The sequence below is a fragment of the Herpailurus yagouaroundi genome, unplaced genomic scaffold (assembly GCF_014898765.1).
Source record: "Herpailurus yagouaroundi ecotype Mexico unplaced genomic scaffold, PumYag 139, whole genome shotgun sequence".
Lineage (NCBI taxonomy): Eukaryota > Metazoa > Chordata > Mammalia > Carnivora > Felidae > Herpailurus > Herpailurus yagouaroundi.
In genome coordinates this window covers 26,615,441-26,638,804 of record NW_024412394.1, presented here as the reverse complement: position 1 = coordinate 26,638,804, position 23,364 = coordinate 26,615,441, and the positions used below count along the sequence as shown (strand labels likewise).

General features: G+C 34.0%; 1 protein-coding gene across 1 annotated transcript in view; it reads left to right on the top strand.

Annotated features, from left to right (window-relative positions):
- The window catches only part of LOC121029631 (protein eyes shut homolog), a 790,730-nt gene that overhangs the window by 154,493 nt on the left and 612,873 nt on the right, over positions 1–23,364 (top strand). The window contains exons 4-5 of the mRNA XM_040473865.1: positions 10,151–10,350; positions 14,601–14,692. Of these exons, the coding sequence (XP_040329799.1) occupies positions 10,151–10,350; positions 14,601–14,692 (292 nt within the window). The remainder of the gene's footprint in view (positions 1–10,150; positions 10,351–14,600; positions 14,693–23,364) is intronic.

The window sequence follows — 23,364 nt, the reverse complement described above, 5'->3', positions numbered from 1 at the left end:
TATTAAGTATTTTGTAGTGATAAAATCCAAGCTAATTCTAGAAATAATAAAAATGAAGAGAAGTAAGTCACAGAGTTTCTGTAGCTAATACATGGTGTCTGATTTGATTACTGGTAGAAGAATCAAGACTCAGTATTTCATTTCCTCTTAATTTTTTTTTTGTTTATTCATTTTTTGAGAGAGACACAGAGCGTGAGTGGGGAGGGGTAGAGAGAGAAGGAGACACAGAATCCGAAGCAGGCTTCAGGCTCTGAACTATCTGGACAGAGCCCCATGTGGGGCTCAAAGTCACTAACCACGGGATCATAACCTGAGCCAAAGTGGGATGCTTAACCGACTGAGCCACCCAGGCACCCCAAGACTCAGTGTTTCTTAATAAACAGTCTAGTGTATCTTCCTATATGAATTGTATTTAAGTGTTATACATATAGTCTTTTCTCACATTAATAGTTAATTTAATAGAAAACTTTGCATATATACACATATCACAAATATCCACTATTATTTTCTTCCCTTATTACTTCAAAGATATATGAAATAAGTAAAATGCCTTTTTGCATTTTAATTGTGAATTATTTAACATTTAGTTAGCAATACATACTCCAGAAAGCAATATATTATCACTTTTTCTTTGAATGATTATTCATGGTTTATACTGATATTGATAATAATTTATTGGAAGTAGAATTAAATAGTACATGTCTTTATACTATTCAATCATAGAGTCATTATCAAACCATCTTGTAGATAAGCTTGGTATTCAGTTTTCTACTTAAGATTCCAACTTTGACATTTAATTTTGTATATAGAACTCTAACTATGAAAATGAGTCTGTTATTTAAAATCTATTTTGTATTTTGTGATCTACTAACCAAGAAAGAAACCAAAAATTGTCTCAAATTGAGGATCCTATACTTTTTAAAATTGTTTTTCATTAAAAGGAAAACATGCTGTTGGAGTATTTGTTTACAACTTATCAAATAATTGATTATTATACACATGAGTTTTGTTTGTTCTAACTTAAATATTTATGTATGCCTCACAGTCTGTATTATTATATTCTTCTAAAATATGTTAGTTCTGTTCTAATATATTTAAAATTCTTCTTTGTGCAGTAGAGGAGGGCAGGGTTATTGGCTTATGATTTTTCACTAAAACTACTTTAAAATTTCCTTTATCTTCTTCATTCAGTGGGAATGGCTATGGGTCACTATGCAAATTTTTAGATGTCAAACAAGTTTTGGCAACTGTCTACCTAGCAACATAAAATATATGTATATATGTATGTGTGTGTGTGTGTGTGTGTGTGTGTGTGTGTGTGTGTATATATATATATATATATATATATATATATATAGTGTGTGTGTGTGTGTGTGTGTGTGTGTGGCTAGACTCATCCTTACACCAAACATGTGCTGTTAGAAATGAAGTCAGGAACTACCTTACCCAAGGAAGAAGCAAAGGAAGTTGGAGATGAAAGGGTTCTAGCTTGGACATGTAATAGAGCACTTTGAGTCTTTGAATCTGGCAATCAACTACTATTAGCCAGGAAATAAGGCATGAATCTCAGGAAACACTTGTATTCTTTCCAGCAGAATACCAATGTTGTTCACTGTTAACACCCCCGCCTCCTGCAGGTCTCAGTAGAAACTCACCCTATTCTTCCAGTGGAAAGCTTCATCTGTGACCAGTTCTAGCCAGTTAACTGCTAGCAAAGGTTTATTCTACACTTGGAAAATTCTTCCTCTCTTGAAAATCAAGAAACTGAGTGCTTCATCTCTTGAAAATATAAGAAACTGAGTGATTGGACACAAATGTGGACGTATGTCATTTAAACCACCACTGGCCACCATGTTAGAATCAGAAGAGAAACAAATCTCAGATTAAAGCTTACCATGTGAATAGTAGAATGGAGAGGCAAAGGAAATGTAGGTCTCTTATGAGGAACCAGCTGAGCTTTTAAGAGTCCATGTGAAAGTCATCCAACTGAAAGCCCACCCTATTTTTGAACTTCCTTTTACTTAAGCCATTGAATTTCTTTATTGCTGAAGTTACTTTGAATTGGGTTTTCTGGTTATATATACCAAAGGCATACAAACTCATTCAAAGTTGTAATTATAATATGAGGACATAGAATTCAGATAAAGATTCTTCCTATTTGGAAAAATGAAAACTGAAAGGCAGGAACTTATGATTTAATTCTAGATAATGTAAAATGTATGACATTACTATTTTATTCTAGCTCATCATTACTGGTAATAGTCTCTACACTTATCTTTCTTAATAAAGCTCTTCTGGGGGCACCTGGGTGGCGCAGTCGGTTAAGCGTCCGACTTCAGCCAGGTCACGATCTCGCGGTCCGTGAGTTCGAGCCCCGCGTCGGTCTCTGGGCTGATGGCTCAGAGCCTGGAGCTTGTTTGTGATTCTGTGTCTCCCTCTCTCTCTGCCCCTCCCCCGTTCATGCTCTGTCTCTCTCTGTCCCAAAAATAAATAAACGTTGAAAAAAAAAATTAAAAAAAAAAAATCTCTTCTGTGCTTACTATCACCACTTTTTTATTGGATTAATATTTTTGCTAATGTAAAAAAATCTATATCCATAACTGTTAATAGAAACACTAGAAATATGGTCACATACTCTATATAAAATATTTCCTGATTTTTAAAATAACAATAAAATTTTCCAACCACATTTAAACGAAAACAGTTATAATTTCTATAAGAGATAGTAAGGTTTCACATGCTTAAGAAAATCAGGGATAGACTAAAAACTTGGGATAAAATGATGAAACAAATGTATGTGGCTCTTGACCTCATGTGGCTTACAAATAGATGCATGTGTGGCTTTTTGTATAAAGCACTTATCACATGATGACAAAGCCACTTAAGTGTTAAAAATTACTCCATAAAAAAACAAAAAATAATAAATTGAAAGAATTTTTGAGTTTGCTATTCTCAGTTGAACTATATCTTTCCAAAGTGCTCAAAAATAAATAGTAGTTTCTTCATTTCTCCAATTTTGGGTCTGTTCATGTTGTAATATTAGTTTTTGTCTGAAAATAGTTTCTGCTCTTTCACATTTTGAACTTTAAATCAAATGGATGTTTCTCTCCATTCCTAATTTATTCAAGTAAATGGCTGAAACCTTTTTCAAATTATTTAATATGTGAAATTTTATCGTACTATGCATTCAACATCATCATTAAAATCTACAGGGAATAAATATCTATTTCACATAACAACTAAAGCAATTAGGATGTAAAAATTGGAAGAACATTGTTAATATTTTCAGTCTTTGAGCCACTTTCACTAATGAATTTATTTAAAAAAAAACTCATATGCTTTTATGTCTAAAAAGTACACATGTTTTCTGGAAGACATTCTTTGAGGTTTAGCTAATTATTTCCTCAGAGTGTTTTACAAGTTTGAAGATTTAACACAATGAATATTTCTAAAGCTCTATTGAAAATTAAAAAAAAAATACTCCACATAGAATATAAACTATAAAAGATTTAAAGTACAGATTTAAAAAAAATATTATCCTATGGTGGACAGCAAAATAAAACTTAATAATTTTTTGTATTAATTATAAAAGAATAACCAATTTAGAAGGTTTTTTTAACTTTATTTTTTATTTTTTAAAATTTACATCCAAATTAGTTAGCATATAGTGAAGCAGTGATTTCAGGAGTAGATCCCTTAATGCCCCTTACCCATTTAGCCCATCCCCCCTCCTACAACCCCTCCAGGAACCCTCAGTTTGTTTTCCATATTTATGAGTCTCTTCTGTTTTGTCCCCCTCCCTGTTTTTATATTATTTTTATTTCCCTTACTTTATGTTCATCTGTTTTGTCTCTTAAAGTCCTCATATAGTGAAGTCATATGATTTTTGTCTTTCTCGGACTAATTTCACTTAGCATAATACCCTCGAGTTCCATCCACATAGTTGCAAATGGCAAGATTTCATTCTTTTTGATTGCCGAGTAATACTCCATTATATACGTATACCACATCTTCTTTATCCATTTATCCATCGATGGACATTTGGGCTCTTTCCATACTTTGGCTATTGTTGATAGTGCTGGTATAAACGTGGGGGTGCATGTGTCCCTTCGAAACAGCACACCTGTATCCCGTGGATAAATGCCTAGTAGTGCAATTGCTGGGTTATGGGGTAGTTCTATTTTTAGTTTTTTGAGGAACCTCCATACTGTTTTCCAGAGCAGCTGCACCAGTTTGCATTCCCACCAGCAATGCAAAAGAGATCCTCTTTTTCCACATCCTCGCCAACATCTGTTGTTGCTGGAGTTATTAATGTTAGCCATTCTGACAGGTGTGAGGTGGTATCTCATTGTGGTTTTGATTTGTATTTCCCTGATGATGAGTGATGTTGAACATTTTTTCATGTGTTGGTTGGCCATCTGGATGCCTTCTTTGGAGAAGTGTCTATCATGTCTTTCACCCATTTCTTCACTGGATTATTTGTTTTTTGGGTGTTGAGTTTGATAAGTTCTTTGTAGATTTTGGATACTAACCCTTCATCTGATATGTGATTTGCACATATCTTCTCCCATTCTGTCGGTTGCCTTTTAGTTTTGCTGATTGTTTCCTTTGCTGTGCAGAAGCTTTTTATTTTGATGAGATCCCAGTAGTTCATTTTTGCTTTTGTTTCACTTGCCTCTGGAGACGTGTTGAGTAAGAAGTTGCTGAGGCCAAGATCGAAGAGGGTTTGCCTGCTTTCTCCTCGAGGATTTTGATGGCTTCCTGTCTTACACTGAGGTCTTTCATCCATTTTGAGTTTATTTTTGTGTATGGTGTGAGAAACTGGTCCAGGTTTATTCTTCTGCATGTCGGTGTCCAGTTTTCCCAGCACCACTTGCTGAAGAGACTGTCTTTATTCCATTGGATATTCTTTCCCTTTGTCAAAGATTAGTTGGCCATACGTTTGTGGGTCCATTTCTGTGTTCTCTATTCTATTCCTTTGATCTGAGTGTCTGTTCTTGTGCCAATATCATACTGTCTTGATGATTACAGCTTTGTAGTATAGTTTGAAGTCTGGGATTGTGATGCCTCCTGCTTTGGTCTTTTTCAAGATTGCTTTGGCTATTCGGGGTATTTTCTGGTTCCATACCAATTTTAGGATTATTTGTTCTAGTTCTGTGAAGAATGCTGGTGTTACTTTGATAAGGATTGCATTCAATATGTAGATTGCCTTGGGTAGTATCGACATTTTAACAATATTTGTTCTTCCTATCCAAGAGCATGGAATCTTTTTCCATTTCTTTGTGTCTTCTTCAATTTCTTTGATAAGCTTTCTATAGTTTTCAGTGTATAGATTTTTCACCTCTTTGGTTAGATTTATTTGTAGGTATTTTATGGTTGTTTTATGGTTTATAGTGGAACTGTAAATCGGATCGATTCCTTGATTTCTCTTTCTGTCGCTTCATTGTTGGTGTATAGGAATGCAACTGATTTCTGTGCACTGATTTTATATCCTGCAACTTTGCTGAATTCATGAATCAGTTCTAGCAGTTATTTGGTGGAATCTTTTGGGTTTTCCATATAGAGTATCATGTCATCTGCAAAGAATGAAAGTTTGACCTCCACCTGGCCGATTTGGATGCCTTTTATTTCTTTGTGTTGTCTGATTGCAGAGGCTAAGACTTATAATCCTATGTTGAATAACAGTGGTGAGAGTGGACATCCCTGTCTTATTCCTGACCTTAAGGGGAAAGCTCTCAGTTTTTCCCCATTGAGGATGATATTAGCATTGGGTCATTCATATATGGCTTTTATGATCTCGAGGTATGATCTTTCTATCCCTACATTCTTGAGGGTTTTTTTTTATCAAGAAAGGATGTTGCATTTTGTCAAATGTTTTCTCTGCATCTATTGAGAGGATCATATGGTTCTTATCCTTTCTTTTATTGATGTGATGAATCACGTTAATTGTTTTGCGGATATTGAACCAGCCCTTCATCCCAGGTGTAAATCCCGCTTGGTCTGGTGAATAATTTTTGTAATGTATTGTTGGACCTGGTTGGCTAATATCTTGTTGAGGATTTTTGCATCCATGTTCATCAGGGAAATTGGTCTATAGTTCTCCTTTTTAGTGGGGTCTCTGTCTGGTTTTGGAATCAAAGTAATGCTGGCTTCATAGAAAGAGTTTGGAAGTTTTCTTTCTTTTCTATTTTTTGGACACCTTCAACAGAATAGGTGTTAACTCTTCGTTAAATGTGTGGTAGAATTCCCTGGAAAGCCATCTGGTCCTGGACTCTTGTTTTTTGGCAGATTTTTGATTACTAATTCGATTTCCTTACTGGTTATGGGTCTGTTCAAATTTTCTATTTCTTCCTGTTTCAGTTTTGGTAGCATATATGTTTCTAGGAATTTGTCCATTTCTTCCAGATTGCTCATTGGCATATAATTGCTCATAATATTCTCTAATTATTGTTTTTTTTTTTTTTCTGTTGTGTTGGTTGTGATCTTTCTTGTTTCATTCTTGATTGTACTTATTTGGGTCCTTTCCTTCTTCTTCTTGATCAAACTGGCTAGTGGTTTATCAATTTTGTTAATTCTTTCAAAGAACCAGCTTCTGGTTTCATTGATCTGTTCTGTTTTTTTGGTTTCAATAGCATTAATTTCTGCTCTGATCTTTATTATTTCCTGTCTTCTGCTGGTTTTGGGTTTTATTTGCTGTTCTTTTTCCAGCTCCTTAAGGCGTAAGGTTAGGTTGTGTATCTGAGATCTTTCTTCCTTCTTTAGGAAGGCATGTATTGCTATATACTTTCCTCTTATGACTGCCTTTGCTGCTTCCCAGAGGTTTTGGGTTGTGGTGCTATCATTTTCATTGACTTCCATATACTTTTTAATTTCCTCTTTAACTTCTTGGTTAGCCCATTCATTCTTTGGTAGGATGTTCTTCAGTCTCCAAGTATTTGCTACCTTTCCAAATTTTTTCTTGTGGTTGATTTCAAGTTTGATAGCATTGTGGTCTGAAAATATGCACAGTATGATCTCAATCTTTTTGAACTTACTTAGGGCTGATTTGTGTCCCAGTATATGGTCTATTCTGGAGAACATTCCATGTGCACTGGAGAAGAATGTATATTCTGCTGCTTTAGGATGAAATGTTCTGAATATAAGCCCATCTGGTCCAGTGTGTCATTCAAAGCCATTGTTTTCTTGTTGATTTTTTGATTAGATGATCTGTCCATTGATGTGAGTGGGGTGTTGAAGTCTACTATTATGGTATTACTGTCGATGAGTTTCTTTATGTTTGTGATTAATTGATTTATATATTTGTGTTCTCCCACATTTGGCACATAAATGCTTACAATTGTTAGGTCTTCTTGTTCTATAGACCCCTTGATTATGATATAATGCCCTTCTGCATCTCTTGATACAGTATTTTAAAGTCTAGATTGTCTGATATAAGTATGGCTACTCCGGCTTTCTTTTGTTGACCATTAACATGATAGATGGTTCTCCATTCCCTTATTTTCAATCTGTACATCTCTTTAGGTCTAAACTGGTCTCTTATAAACGGCATATAGATGGATCTTATTTTCTTATCTATTCTGTTACCCTATGTCTTTTGATTGGAACATTGATGTTTAGAGTGAGTACTGAAAGATATGAATTTATTGCCATTATGATCCTTGTAGAGTTGGAGTTTCTGGTGGTGTTCTCTGGTTCTTTCTAATCCTTTGTTGCTTTTGGTATTTATTTATATATTATATATATAAGTATATATATAATAATTATATATATCTAAATAATTATATATCTAAATAATTATATATATCTAAATATACATATATAGATATAGATAGGTATAGATATATAGATATAGATAGATATAGATATCTAAATAATTATATATATCTAAATTATATATAAATAATTGTATATATACATATATAGATATATATACATATATAGATATATATACATACATATATGTACATATACATATATACATATATGTACATATACATATATACACATATGTAACATACATATGTATATGTACATATATGTATATACACATGTATGTACTCTCCCCTCAGAGAGTTCCTCCTTAAAATTTCTTGCAGGGCTGGTTTAGTGGTCATAAACTCTTTTAATTTTTGTTTGTCTGGGAAACTTTTTATCTCTCCTTCTGTTTTGAATGACAGCCTTGCTGGATAAAGAATTCTTGGCTGCATATTTTTCTGATTCAGCACACTGGATATATCCCGCCACTCCTTCCTGGCCTGCCAAGCGTTTGTGGTAGGTCTGCTGCGAACCTGATCTGTCTTCCCTTGTAGGTTAGGGACTTTTTTTCCCTGCTGCTTTCATGATTCTCTCCTTGCCTGAGTATTTTGTGAATTTGACTATGATATGCCTTGTTGATGGTCGGTTTTTGTGGATTCTAATGGGAGTCCTCTGTGCTTCCTGGATTTTGATGTCTGTGTCTTTCCCCAGGTTAGGAAAGTTTTCCGCTATGATTTGCTCACATAACCCTTTTACCCCTATTTCTCTCTCTTCCTCCTCTGGGACCCCTGTGATTCTGGTGTTGTTCCTTTTTAATGAGTCACTGATTTCTCTAATTCTTAAATTGTGCTCTTTTGCCTTAATCTCTCTTTTTTCTTCTTCGTTATTCTCTATAAGTTTGTCCTCTTTATCACTGATTCTCTGTTCTGCTTTGTCCATCCTTGCCGCCGCTGCATCCATCCATGATTGCAGCTCAGTTATAGCATTTTTAATTTCATTCTGGGTGTTTTTTTTTACATCTTTAATTTTTGCAGAAAGGGAGTCTGGCCTATATTTGACTCCAGCTAGTTTTCATATTATCGTGATTCTAAATTCTGGTTCAGATATCTTGCTTGTATCTGTGTTGGTTAAATCCCTGGCTGTCGTTTCTTTGTGCTCTTTCTTTTGGGGTGAATTCATTTTGCGGCTTCTTGCTTCCCAAGTTCAGCTCTTCGTGTCGCGTACCTGCTGAATTCTGTGGTTCAGGTTGTGCAGATTGTTGTGTTAATCTTCCAATCAGTTTTCTAGGTGTGTAGGATGGTTTAATGTTGGTCTGGCTGTATTTCATGGATGTGAGACACACATAAAACTTCCATGCTATTCTGCCATCTTGGCTCTTTCTCCCCAATTTAGAAGTTTCAAAGGGAGTTTGTGTGTGTGTGTATCACAGAAGGAGGAGCAGAAGGAAAGAAGTGAAAGCAGATAACTCATATCCATTATTACAAAAATATCATCAATCAGTCAAGTTTTTATCAAACAAAAGTAACTTTTAATAATATAAAGTATCTTATCCAGAGAAAAAAGCTGTTTCATTAATCATATATTTATAAATTTAAGAAATGCAAATTTTCAAAGTATTTTGCTCAAAATGTCTATGTTTCATTTAAAAGATTGAGGCTAATTGGGGTGCCTGGGTGCCTCAGTTGGTTAAGTGTCCAACTTCAACTCAGGTCATGATCTTGCAGTTTGTGAGTTCGAGCCTTGTGTCAGGCTCTGTGCTGGCAACTCAGAGCCTGGAGCCTGCTTCGCATTCTGTGTCTCCTCTCTCTGCCCCTTCCATGTTCATGCTCTGTCTCTTTCTCTGTCTCTCAATAATAAATAAACGTTAAAATTTTTTTAATAAAAAATAAAAAGATTGAGGCTAATTAAAATATTCAGAAGATGAGAAAAAGAAAGATAACATGCAAGTGATGATTTTTAAAGAAGTTCGGGTAAAAGTGTTGCTACAGAAGGATGACAGTTCCTTTATTCTAGATAGTCTGTTGGCCCTCAAAAGCCACACAATCAAATTAACAGTAATGACTGACATAAATCAAAATTTGATACCGTCATGTATATACAATGAATAAGGACATCATTAGAAAATGTTCCTATTTCTGTTGACCTGTAACGTAAAATGGAAGTGAATGCCCTGTTGAAGATTAATCACCTAGACATCCAGTGAGATTTGATCGTAAAGCCCCCAATTCATAGAAATTATGACAAACCACTGTGACTATGGCAAAGGAAACAGGTACCCGGGTTTGTAACAGGCAGAAAATAGTCATGTATGAGCCACTTTAGAAGATATGCTAATGTTAATATGAAACCCAACTATTGAACATTCAATTCCAATCTAAATTGTATTTTCTTTCAGACTCCACAGATTTCAGATGTATTTGTTATTATGGAGATTCCTATCTAGAATTTCGGAATGTGTTGTTAAGTCCACAAAGTAACGTATCACTAGAATTTCATACCTTCAACTCCTATGGACTCCTGCTGTATATCAAGCAAGACTCAAATTCAGTTGATGAGTTTTTTATTCAATTATTTATTGAAAATGGTACTTTAAAGGTAAGTCATTATATTTATTTCATTTAAAGGAATTTTAGAAAGTCTGATTCTTTTAGTGGTTATTGTCAAAATAAAATTTTATCTAAAATATGTCTTTTATAATCACCACTAGGCTGTGTGTTCTGTTTTTGTAATTTTTTCATATTCAGTATTTATATTTCAAAATAGTATATACTTTGAATAGCTATCATTCTCTTCTTTTCTCTTTATTTTTAACCTTTTTCTGTTATTATGTTTCCCAATATCCCAGTGATAGTAACTGCTACCATTTTTTGTAGCTTTAGTGGAATATGTGATCTGGGGAGCCCAAAGATTTTTTCAGAGGATCCTTAAGGAAAAGCTATCTTAATGATACTGTTATTTGCCTTTTTTTACTGTCATTCTCATAAATATACAGTGGAGTTTTCCAGAGGCTGCATGGCATGTGATGATGTCATCTTTCTGATCACTAATGCAATGTGTACTTCCACATTTTTGTATTTTAAAAATGTTTGTTTTAATTTTAATATTATAAATATTGATAAGTATAACCCAGTAAACAAAAACTCTTTGAGGTCCTCAATAATTTTTAAGAGCACAAAGAGATGTTGAGATCAAAAAGTTTGAGATCATGGATTTAACACTTGGTAGTCTTTATAACAACTTCTTTTAAAAGTCCAAGATCAGGGGCACATGGGTGGCTCAGTCAGTTAAGCATCTGACTTAAGCTCTGATCTCACTATTCCCAAGTTCAAGTCCAGCATTGGGCTCTTTGCTGACAGCTTGGAGCCTGGAGCTTGTTTTAAATTCTGTGTCTCCTTCTCTCTCTCTCTCTGCCTCTTCCCTGCTTGCATCTCTCTCTTTCAAATATAAACATTAAAAAAAAATTAAAATTCCAAGATCACACAGCTAATAAACACTAAATTATAAGGCTGACTTTGAGTTGAAAGTGTATGCTCTTTTTTCAGTACTGTTCTATCATAACCCATCAACTCCTATTCCTGTGGTAAATACCCAGATTAAGGAAGCCATCCAAATCATCACTGCAATAAAGTAATTAACTCAACATAGCCTAAAATATTCAATATAACACTGTATTTTTATCTATCGTTTCTTTTATGATGTGATTAAATATGTGAATTTCCATGAAATAGTTATAATTTAAATAAGTCACGTTATACCAGTTTGACTTTCTCTAAATGTTCATCTTTCTTAAGTAATACAACACATAATATGTAATTTACTACGAAGTCTGATATTAATAAATATCAGCCAGATGTAGGCATTGGTAGTGGTAATATTTTTACTCATTCATGTATTTGTTCACTCATTTGTTAAACATTTATCTATCATCAATCACTTTGTCATTGGTTCTGAGGATTCAGTGGTAAACAAAACACACTTTATTTTCCTCATATTGCTTCTAATTGATTACAGATAATGATAGGAACAGGTGAAACAGGAGTAAGAAAATAGAATTCTGTAACAAATAGAACACAGTAATGAATCATCAGACATCAGTCTTATCTTCAAGTTTGCTGATCCCTGCTCTACAGCATTTTCCTCAACTAAGACCAACGTTTTCCATTATTCTTATAATAAGCATAAAAATATGGAGACCAAATATAAAAAAATAATAAAACACACATAATATTGATCATTGGTCATGTTCAAAATGTTTCCCCTCAGCACAATTTTCTGCTGCAAACTCCCATTAACTGAGTGTCTATCTCAGCTAGTTCGTTTTTCTCACCACTGTGGACATCTCCATAGACATTATGAGGAACTACCAGAGACTTGCAGGATTGTGGGTGAAATATTTTATGAAATGATGAATGGAGACTCCTTTCACTTTCAGATGGATAAAAATAAATTCACAATAGGTTGAATCAAGACATTGAGAAATTATAAAATCATAATGAGAGAAAAGACTTGTAGAATTTCTTTACTTCAGGTTTTATGACAAAGGATATATACTCATGTCTGTAATAATAATTACTATCATTTACTGAATTGAAATTATGTATAAGGCTCCATCTTAAGAAATGTATTAAGATCGTCATCTCTGGAGTCAGAGTTTGGAGCCCAGCTCTGCTACTTAGGAGCTTTGAGAACTTGCAAGTCACTTAAGCACTTTGTGCTTAAATTTACTCACTTGTAAAATGAAGGTAATAAAGATTGTTGTGAAGCTCAAGTTAATAAATGAATAAATGTTGGGGAGTAAATGTAATACAATGAGTAAATAAGTAAATGCATATAAACATGTAGAAGGATGTCTGGGACATGAATCAAATGTGAAGGTTAGATATTTTCTCTCTGCATTTTGCAAAAATCATGCACACAAGCGAGGCTTCTCACAGAGTTCAGTATTACACATGCTCTTAGGACTCCTTTAAGAATGGTAGATAAGGAATTTTTACTTTGTTGTATAAATCCAAAATTCATGTTCGTTCTGCTCACATCACTGCTTCCTTGCAATGATTTAAAGGAAATTTCAGTGTTACTCTGTCTTCATGATTTTAAGATTTTCCTTGTTCCACTATGATTTGTGAGACTATGCTCCAATTTCTTCATCTATTTTAAAAGTATAATCATATGGGGAATGCATTTACATTACAATTTTCACAAAAAGACATATTTATGGTTGAACTTTTGCAGTGATCATAATCTAAGACCTATTCTAGAAATGCAGAATTGTTAGTCCATCTTTTTAGGAAATCACAAGTTTTAGGAAAGTTTAATAATATGAAACTTAATTTTTATTTTTAGTTTTTGAAATAGCTTTTAAAAACACTTTACTGGCTCTTTCTAATAACAAGGAAGTTAAGTACATACATAATATCCATTGTTGCGACTCAAATACCTGACACCAGACTTACTGTCTGTGTTGCAAATCACTGTGCCTCCCTGGCTAGCAGCAAATCACTTCACTTTAGTTTACATCTCTGAATAATGGAGCTAATAAAAGAATAGTTCCTACTTCATAGAGTTTTGTTTTTTATTTTGTATTGTAAGGAAGGAATCAGTTGATACTTATAAAATGTTTTAAAACTCTGTGACACCCAAGTAATCACTCAATAAATAGTAGCTTTTATTAATATAATATAATATAATATAATATAATATAATATAATATAATATAATATATTATATATGTCTATATATGTCATATAGATATATGTGTCTATATATGTCACATATATATGACATATATGTGACGTATATATCTGTATATGTCATAAAGGAGCTATTTATAATAAAAAGATTCAAGTAAAAATAATAGAATGATCCATTAAATATTTTATATTCGTTTGACAGCTTTGGAGATAAAAGGGAATTATTAACATTTTATCATTTTATCATTAACATTTAAATATACTATTTAACATATTTCTTAAAGCCAACTTGTAGTAGATAATTTTTTAAGGAATCTTTTGCAATCTTTTGTAATCTATCATAAAATTAAAATATATAGCATAATATTTATCTTTGGACCCAACGTGGGTTTTAGGTATATCAACTTAAATATAGCTAGATGCACAGGAATTATGCAAGACCATGCAGCTGTGTTTCTTTAACGTATATGTGGGTTTTTCATTTCTTGCTGATATGATAAGCCCCTTTCTGGGAAAGTATAGCTGTACTATAACTAATATACATGCAGACATATGCTGTGAAGAGGGTGAATAGGTCACTGAATCCTACCTGTGGAATTCTCAGGGAGTCCTGATCGAATGTACCTGTTAGAGACACGATCTGCCCCCTTTTAAAATATAACTTGGCTCAATTAGTAGTAACCCTACAAAGACCCCCCTCTAGCCTCAGGAAGGTTAGAATAAATGGTTAACCTCCATAATCTTCAATGTTTCCTTCCTTGGACTTTAACATCACCCTCTACATTGTATTCACTATTCTTCACGTTGCTCAATTGGTAGTATGTAAGGAAGCTTGCTAATAATACTCACTTTCTGCTAGCAGAAAAAGCTGCCTTTCTCAACCATGTTCCTCAGAATATTGGAACAGAAACTAGAAGTGTCTGTGTGTATGTGTGCATGTACACATAGATGATGCATGTATATGTATATAATACTTATACATTTATTTATTTTAATTATACACTTTATTAGTTGTATACCTTGAACTGTCACTTCTCTTAATTTTCAGACACTGTCTCCAAAGCAATATAAAAACTATTGGTAAATTCTAAGTCTAATGCAAATATGTGTCAATTTCGTTGTGAGAAACTGAAGGAAACTTTTTTTTTCTTATAGTACCACTTTTTCTGTGCTGGTGAAGCAAAATTGAAAAGCATTAACACTACCATTAAAGTGGATGATGGACAAAAGTATACACTGTTTATCAGGTAATATATATCTATTTTCTTGTAGACTTACCAATATTATAAGTAACAGAGACTGTTCCTCTGGATGTTGTTTTTGCCCTTTAAAGTCGAGGTTATCCGAGTATCCTGATATCTGAGATATTCATATGCACTTGAATGTGAATTAATGTTTATCAAGCCATTTTGCCTTTTCTCTATGTCCTTAAAATAGTGCTGAGGAAAGAATGTTAAAGGGGTTATATTATCTATGAAATTATATAAGCAGCTTTACAAAGAAGTCATTAAACCTTCATATTATTTTCAAATTAGAGAAATCATGAAAAGCAAATAAAGTGGTATTTCTTTTGATAAGCAAAGTTAAACATATTCACTGTGGAAAATTTGGAACATCCAGAAAAACATAAAGAAGAAATTTAAAATGATTCATTATACCATAGTCAAGATAGAATAACGAAAATTTATTGCTCTATTCCCAAAAGCTGTGTTTGAAGGTGACTCTATCCCAAAACTCTCACCAACATCAGGTATAATTTTGCCTATCTGGATAAGTGAAAATGATGTTTTCCCTTAATTATCCTTCCTTGACTTACGGCAAAGCTTATTTTTTAATATAGAATTAATACCTTTGTGTTATGTGTTTTGCCTCCCTCTACTATTGTTTTTTACTTAAATGGTACTTTAAAACACATACCACAGGCCTAATTCAGTATGGAGACTAAAATACGTTATTTGGTTACAACAATAGCTGATTATTTAGTAATAATAATTATCTATTTAAATCCAATAAAAAGGAAAGCAAAAAGGCTAAAACAGGGATGAGGCAAGAAGTTATTTGGAAAGTTTTAAGGGTGTTGAACCCTCTTTCAGCCAGAACTTTGCAAATTCTGTCTTCCAAGAATTTCATATCTTTTAGAAAACTGACCAAAAAACAATCTATTGTCAACTAAATTGAGGAAAGGCTACATGACATATACCACCTTTAACTGCTCAAAATACACAGGAGCTTTTTAAGACCTCTAAGATACATTTAGTAAGGTCTTACTTTCTTTGCTTAACTCAAAATATAAGCACAGAATCCTTTAATATATTTTTTTAGCATTTTAACCTCTTGAATAGTTAACACTGGGGGCAATGCACTTTGGTAAATTCCATCTTAGCCGAGATAACAATTTTCCTGGGCAGGGAGAGACTACCATCATCTGGAAGGAAAGCAGGTATATGAGCATTAGGGCAGCAGTAAAAATAAGTTGTAAAAGACATATTTTAGCCCCTGGACGAAACAAAGACAGATAAGAAGTGATGTGAGAACCATTTTTGGCCTGGGGTATGTTGCAAAAGAGTTAAAAAAATCATTGAGGATACAGTAATCATACTTAAAGTTTATTAGGCACCGATAATGTGTCAATGTGGTAAATTTGTAACATATGTGAATTTATTTATTGTTAAGAACAATTCTAATTATTATGTACATTTTCCGGATATAAAATGGAGAGATAGATTAAATACAGGAAAAGACATAGTTTTGAAAAAATGGCACAATTCCAAGGCTGCTCTTATTCCAAACCTATGAATAAATTTTAAGGTATAGACCCTTTGATCCATGCTGTAGAAACATAAATAATTTGTTCTCTTAACCCTAAAAGAACTGTATATTCAAGATAAGATGAAGATAAGAATTTTAAATAACCTGCCCAATGAAGGATTAATGTAAGAACAGAATTCACACACATTAAACAGCATATAACTGTATGTAATCATAGTGAGATTGATAAAGCCCATTATATTGGTTTGGTCAGGCTGCCATAACAAGTACCACAGATTGGCTGCTTAAGCAACAGAAATTGATTTTCTCACAATTTTGGAGGCTGGAAGGCTGAGATCAAGGTGTCAGCAGGTTTGGTTCTTTAGAGGGCTCTCTCCTTGTCTTGTAGATGGCTGTCTTCTCTCTGTGTCTTCACATCATTTTCCTTGGTGTATATCTGTATCCTAAATTCCTCTTCGTATAAAGACATCAATCATCTCATTTTAATTTCCTACCTCTTTAAAAACCCCATCTTCAAATATAGTCACATTCTGAAGCACTGGGGGTTAGGACTTCAACATATGAATTTTGCAGGGGACATAATTCAGTCCATAACACTCATTTTGCATATTTGAAAACTGAGGCTCAGAGAAGGTAGACATCTTCCTCTAGATCACATTGTTACACAGTAGGAAGTGTTAAAAAAATATTCAGCTGAGTAAATTTGAAGATCTGTTTGGCCTTATTAAATGATTCTTGAGTTGAGCAGCATCCCCTCTAGCAAGTAGAGAGGATTTCTGCTGGAGGTAAACAAAATAATTATTTTTTCTTTTAGAGAGATCAAGTGCACCTGTGAGCTGGTGAGAGCGATAGAGAGGGGGAGAGAGAGAATCTTAAGCAGGCTTCACACTCAGCACAGAGCCTGACACGGGTCCCAATCCCATGATCCTGGGATCATGACCCGTGCTGAAATCAAGAGTCGAATACTCAACCTGCTAGTCACCCAGGAGCCCCAAACAAAAGAAAGATTTTTAAAGGCAGAGAGAGGGCATTAAAAAGAGGAATTTATTAACAAGGAATACATTGTTTAGGCAAGGTTACCCTCCAAAGAGGAATAGAAAGGGTCTATCAGTAAATTTCCTAGTATTGATCAAGAATTACATGTTGACTGGTTAAAGGTTATATTCCAAGGGGTTAAAACTGCAGTTAGTTTAGGTAGTAACTCTTTGCTGACTTGGCCTAAGTGACACCATTTTTAGCCTGTGGTTTTCTTTTTAACGGAGGGCAAGATTAGAACCATGACCCTCTGCCTTCTAACCTGATCATTATTTTCTACTATAATATGTCCAGTCAGTGTTTTAAAAGTGACAACATACTATTTAAAATCTTCTTTAAAAGAAGCATTAAGGGGCACCTGGGTGACTCAGTAGGCTAAGCGTCTGACTTCAGCTCAGGTCGTGATTTCACAGTTCATGAATTCAAGCCCCGCTTGGGCTCTGTGCTGACAGCTCAGAGCCTGGAGCCTGCTTTGGGTTCTGTGTCTCCCTCGCTTTCTGTGCCTGACTCACTCACTCTCTCTCTCTCAAAAATAAAAAAAAAATATTTAAAAACATTTTAAATGAAAGAAACATTAAATGTAAAACATTTAAAAATCCCAAGAACACATACTTTTCACTCTCCTCGTCACAAGTAACTTTTAAAGGTATTTAACAACTAAAAAATCACTTTCTATGTTCTATGACTTTTTTGCAACTTACCTACAATTTGTTGCTTTTAATTTTTATCAAGAAGTAGTTGATAATCTGTCTGTATCTGGTCTAAGTTCTCTAAATTCAGAAATATCTCTTCACAAGTTTTTGATTTATTTGAAGTAATGGGAAATTTATACAAATATGCTTTTGTCTGCAATTATCATCTATAAAGAACAAGAGTGGGGTTCCATTAATTTTATTTTCCTGTACCTTTAAAATATACTTCTAGAGGTAAAAGGGGAAAATCTATCTTTAAGTTTAACTCAGTTCAAGAATGCTGTCGCCAATAATTTTTTTTAACCATTAATATACTCTTTAAAGTAAAGATAAATGGTAGTTGCACATTTCACTCCCAGCTCTACACTCTTTTATGTTGTTTCTCTTGAATGACATTACCCTTGAATATGAATATAGGAGAAGCATCTTTCCTCAAATGCTCTTATGGAAATATAAGAAAAAGAATAGCAAGGTTTCACTCAGACCATGATGAAGTACTCTTACAAAGAGTGAAACAAATATCCTCCAAGAAAAAGTAACTGAGCTCATTATTTTTTAGAACAAGGAAAGACAAGATGTTCTGCAGAGCAGCATGCCCCTTTTAAAAAAAGAAGCGTGGATTGCTTAACTTAACAAAAGCAGGAAGGAAAATACGGAATTTTTAAATCAGGTGAAATATACACTGGCATAATAAAGATACTAAGGAGCACATATACTAAAAACTATTTTAGTTTTTAGTAGGAAATTAGCTATAGCTGTTGCTCATCTTTTAATGAAAGAAGGGAAAGTGAAAATGGGACCATGCAGTGATATTAGGCTAGTGAACAACAGCATATAGTATATCAAGAAGAAAAAGAAATACAAATAGGTGTACATTTGTTACTCCACTCCTGAATACTGTAGATGTATTGAAACATAAGGAGCTGAGATAATCTAAGATAGTGGTGCATATATTTTCAGGCAAACCCAAATCTGAGAGTGTGATGTAGCACTTTATCCATGTCTATTCGTATATTTACCATAATTATATATGTTTTATATTATATACCTCACATTACTTGTGTTACAAACATCATTGCATATATCACATGATTGCATCTATTATTATATATCATGATATAATTGTATATTAATACATTATAGTATTATAGGATTTGTATTTAATATATATGTATATATGTATATATTTTAATGGACTTTTCCTTTAAAGCCCTACTTAATATTTACCTTCATTCTTGGAGAGAGAGAGGATTTGGAATTCAAAGATAGAAATAAATTAGCCTCTTCTGACCCCTCAGTTATGGGCCTTAAAAGTTTTTTTTTTTTTTTAAGTTTATTTATTATTCTTGAGAGATAGAGACAGAGCATGAGCAGGGGAGGGGCAGAGACAAAGGAGGAGACACAGAATCTGAAGCAGGCTCCAGGCTCTGAGCCATCAGCACAGAGCCAGACGCGGGGCTTGAACTCACGAACTGCGAGATCACAACCTGAGCTGAAGCCGGACGCTTAACCGACTGAGCCACCCAGGTGCCCCAAAAGTTTTTTTTTACATGCCTATCAATTAAAAATACATCCCTGCCTTTAAAAAAATCATTCATTTCCTGTCTCAGTCTTACACTCTTAGTCTACATCCTGATTTGTAACTAAATTGTACAAACTCTACCAGTTGTGCTGGAGCTACCTCATGGAGAATTTGTTGGTTTGGAACTTTGATTTGCCGTAAACACCTCCTACACCGAGAGCTGTACAGATGAAATAAAACAGCAAATGAGAACATCTTCAGTTACACTTAAGAGAATCATTTACCAGTTACTGTTAGTGGTTAGTCATGTGGATATACAATAAATTATAGTGAGTTTTGAGAAAGACCATAGTGGATATAAGAATAGTAAATGCGACTTAAGAAGATGGACACATGCCAATGAAACTCACACATTAACAAGTATTTTTTCAAATGATGTAACAAATATGTTTTTCAACTGGATACAAAGCCTGCACCATACTGACATTGTTTCTATTAGATGATGATAGGAGGATGCTCCTTAGGGAATAGTATCAAAAGAGAAAAGGAATAATGTGTAGTTGAGACCAGTTAGGTGGGAAAGAGTGAGGATAAGGTCTGCAGATGCAATGGTAGTCAGATCGTGTAGGTCATCAAATGCTGCAGTAAGAACTGTGAACTACATCATATGCAATAGAGACTGACTGGAGAATTTTTAAGTAAGGGAACAGGTAATGTGATCAAAGAAGTATTCACTTTTCTTAATAGGCTATGCTAAGCTACAGTATACAATAGACTCTGAATTTCTACACCTCTCCAGATCTACTCTACAGTCTCTTCTCTGAAGGTCTTTCAAAATTGACCTGTGTAAATTACATTATGGGCTCTGTAACAAGTTGAATTGTGTTCCTATAGAATTTAGGTGTCCTAACTTCCAGTATCTCAGAATGTGGACCTATTTGGGGATAGAGTCTTTAAAGAGGTAATGAAGTTGAACTGAGGTCATTAGATTGAGCCCTGATCCAATATGACCAGTATCCTTATGAAAAAAGGAAATTAGGACACAGAGAGACACACACAGTTGGAAGACAATGTAAAGTCACAAGGAGAAGATTGCTATCTACAAGTGAGGGAGAGAGAGCTGGAACAGAATCTTCTCTCACAGCCCTCAGAAGGAACGAACCCTGCTGGCACCTTGATCTTGGACTTCAGGACCGCAAATTTGTGAAACAGTACATTCCATTTATTTAAGCCACCTGGTTTGTGCATCTTTGTTGAGGCAGGTCTAGCAAACTAATATAAGTTCCCTTGTCCTCTGGCTTCCTATTAGATAGTCAATGGGGAACACTGACAGGAAATTCGAAAAGCAAGCAATTAATGTCAAGCTGTATGTTCCCTTGGCCTTGTGTGGTATCCCAGGGACCGGCTCATTCTCTCTAGTGAAGGTCTCAGCTCCTGGCAGCTGTCCTTCTCCTCTAGGTTCTTCTCTTTTCTTCTTGGTACCCTTTAGATACAGAAGTGATATCAGACTAACTATGTTGTGGTCCTGGAAAACAAAACTATCCCATGTGGCTTTCCTACATCCTGATCACATCTTTGTAGAGTTCATTTATCCAACTTTATTCAAGTTTTTTAGTTTCAATGTGGCATATGTTTTTGGCTGAAAACATGACTCTCCAGTTAACATGGCAGAAAATGGTTGGATGGTTTAATGGAGAAAGTCCTAGAAGTAGCATGTCTCACTTCTGTTGGCCTTCTGTTGGCTAGAACTTAGTCATGTGAACACACCTAATGGCAAAGGGAACTGCATAAGATTTTCTAGCTTTGCATCTGGGAAGAAATTAATTGAAACAATGTGGAATAGACAGGATGAGAACTATTTCTATAAGGGAAAGTAAGATAACTCTTTACCTTTTCAGATAAAGACAAAAGTAATCAGAAAACGTCTGTAATTTGAATCACAGTATTTATATTTCTTTTATCTTAGATCTGAGGGAGTTACTGGACTGCTTTTAAGAAGAAAATAGAAATTAATATATTTATACTGTTTATTCAGTAATTATAACTTGCTTGAAATATATACAATATCTTATTACAGACTATAATTATTTCATTCCATTGTGTTTTTATAACTGAACGTATCCCAACAGATAATGTCTTACCTAAAGTATGGGTACACAATGCCTATGAATGATAAATTATTTGGTCTTCACACTGTAAACCTTAGACTTGTTGTCTAACTGATAGAAAACATAAAAATGCAGCATATTGTGCATTTAAAACAAAGAAATAACATACGTGTGTGTGTGTATAAACAGAGATATCATTCATATATATATATATGAACCAGGACAATTGGAACATTGTTAACACAGTAAGCATCAAAGTTTTGTACTTCTTTTTAAGACATTAATAATAACACCAAGGACTTGACATGTGTCAACCAGGGCAGGATTGCTTTGGCACAGAATGCTGGAAAATCAGTGAGGTGGAAAAGAAAAGAAAGAAACCATTTAACCACTTTTCAAAAGTAAACATTTTTTTCTCTAATGAAATGTGTACATTATTTCATTAATCTTTTCATTAACCACTGTCAGTAGTGTCAAGAAAAACATGCCAATGGAATAATGATTTTATTTAAAGTTGAACAAAATAAACAATGAACAATTGATTTTGATTCTAAAACTATATACAATCAGCGAAATGTTCCTCTAACACAAACCTACTTTTCTTTTTCCCCGATGGCATATATTCGTTCAAAGCAAACTATAGAGAATAGGAGTGAAATTGGATCACTTTGGAAAAGAGAATTTTAAAGTGTAATCTACAAATCCCAGTTAATCCAATTTGGAATTAAGCATTTTTAAAGTTACAGGTGGTTAACTTCATTTATACAAATACTCCAATAAGTTCTGTCCCGACTACCTTTTAGAAATTATTTTAAAACACAAGTTAATAATACTCTTAAAAGTAGGGCATTTTCCATCATTTTATTTGAACATCTAAAAATGCATTACCTATTACAAAATTACTGAAATTAATCTCAGAAAATATTACTGCTGTTATACATTCAGAGGAACACACAGCTGGTTCCAGTTGTACTTAATGTATATATTAAACACCAGAGTTTTTGCTTTTCCCTTAAATAAGGCATTAGTCATTACAGAAATCAAAGCTGAAATTAGGCCACTGACGTTCAGCCTGCGGTCACGTGAACCTTCAGAGTTTGGGGGATATTTTAGGTAGGATCATCAGAAGTTTGCAGAAAGTACCGTAAACAGCATTTAGCAGCTACGCGCATGTGCATTTATAGGAAAGTACTACATCTAGGTATTTTACCACACATCCAGGGTATAAAAATTCTAAGTACACAAAAAACAGAAGCCTGAGCCATTCTCTTTTTAGATAAAAATATATATACTTTTTTAACCAAGAAAATATCATAGGCTAGAAGTAAACGAGATCATAAAGTAGAGTTGGCTTCATTCTTCCAAACGCACGCTCTTAGGAAGTAAGAAGTAATGGCTGGAATCATGACCATTCAGTGGCAGCTTCTGAGCCATCCAAATGTATGTCCTACAGAAGTCCAACTACTTATGGAAATAAAGGCTAGCACAGCATAAATGAAGATTTTAATGGGTAGCTGTTGATTACCCATGTTCTTGAATTTGATCTGAAATCTGCCTTATTTTAGATGCTGATTTGTGCTTTCCCCTAATAAGAGAGAGACTCTGTTATAAATGCCTTCGAGTTAAAAATTCCTTATATTTGAATCTTTCTGCTGCTTAATATATAGCTTGACTCACATCCTGTTTGGCTTCTTCATTTTCCTCTTTGCCAAAAGGTGAACTCTGTCTCTGATACTATTATAAACATACTGAAAACAAGTTGAAAGTGGATAATTCTTTTTTTTTTTTTTTTA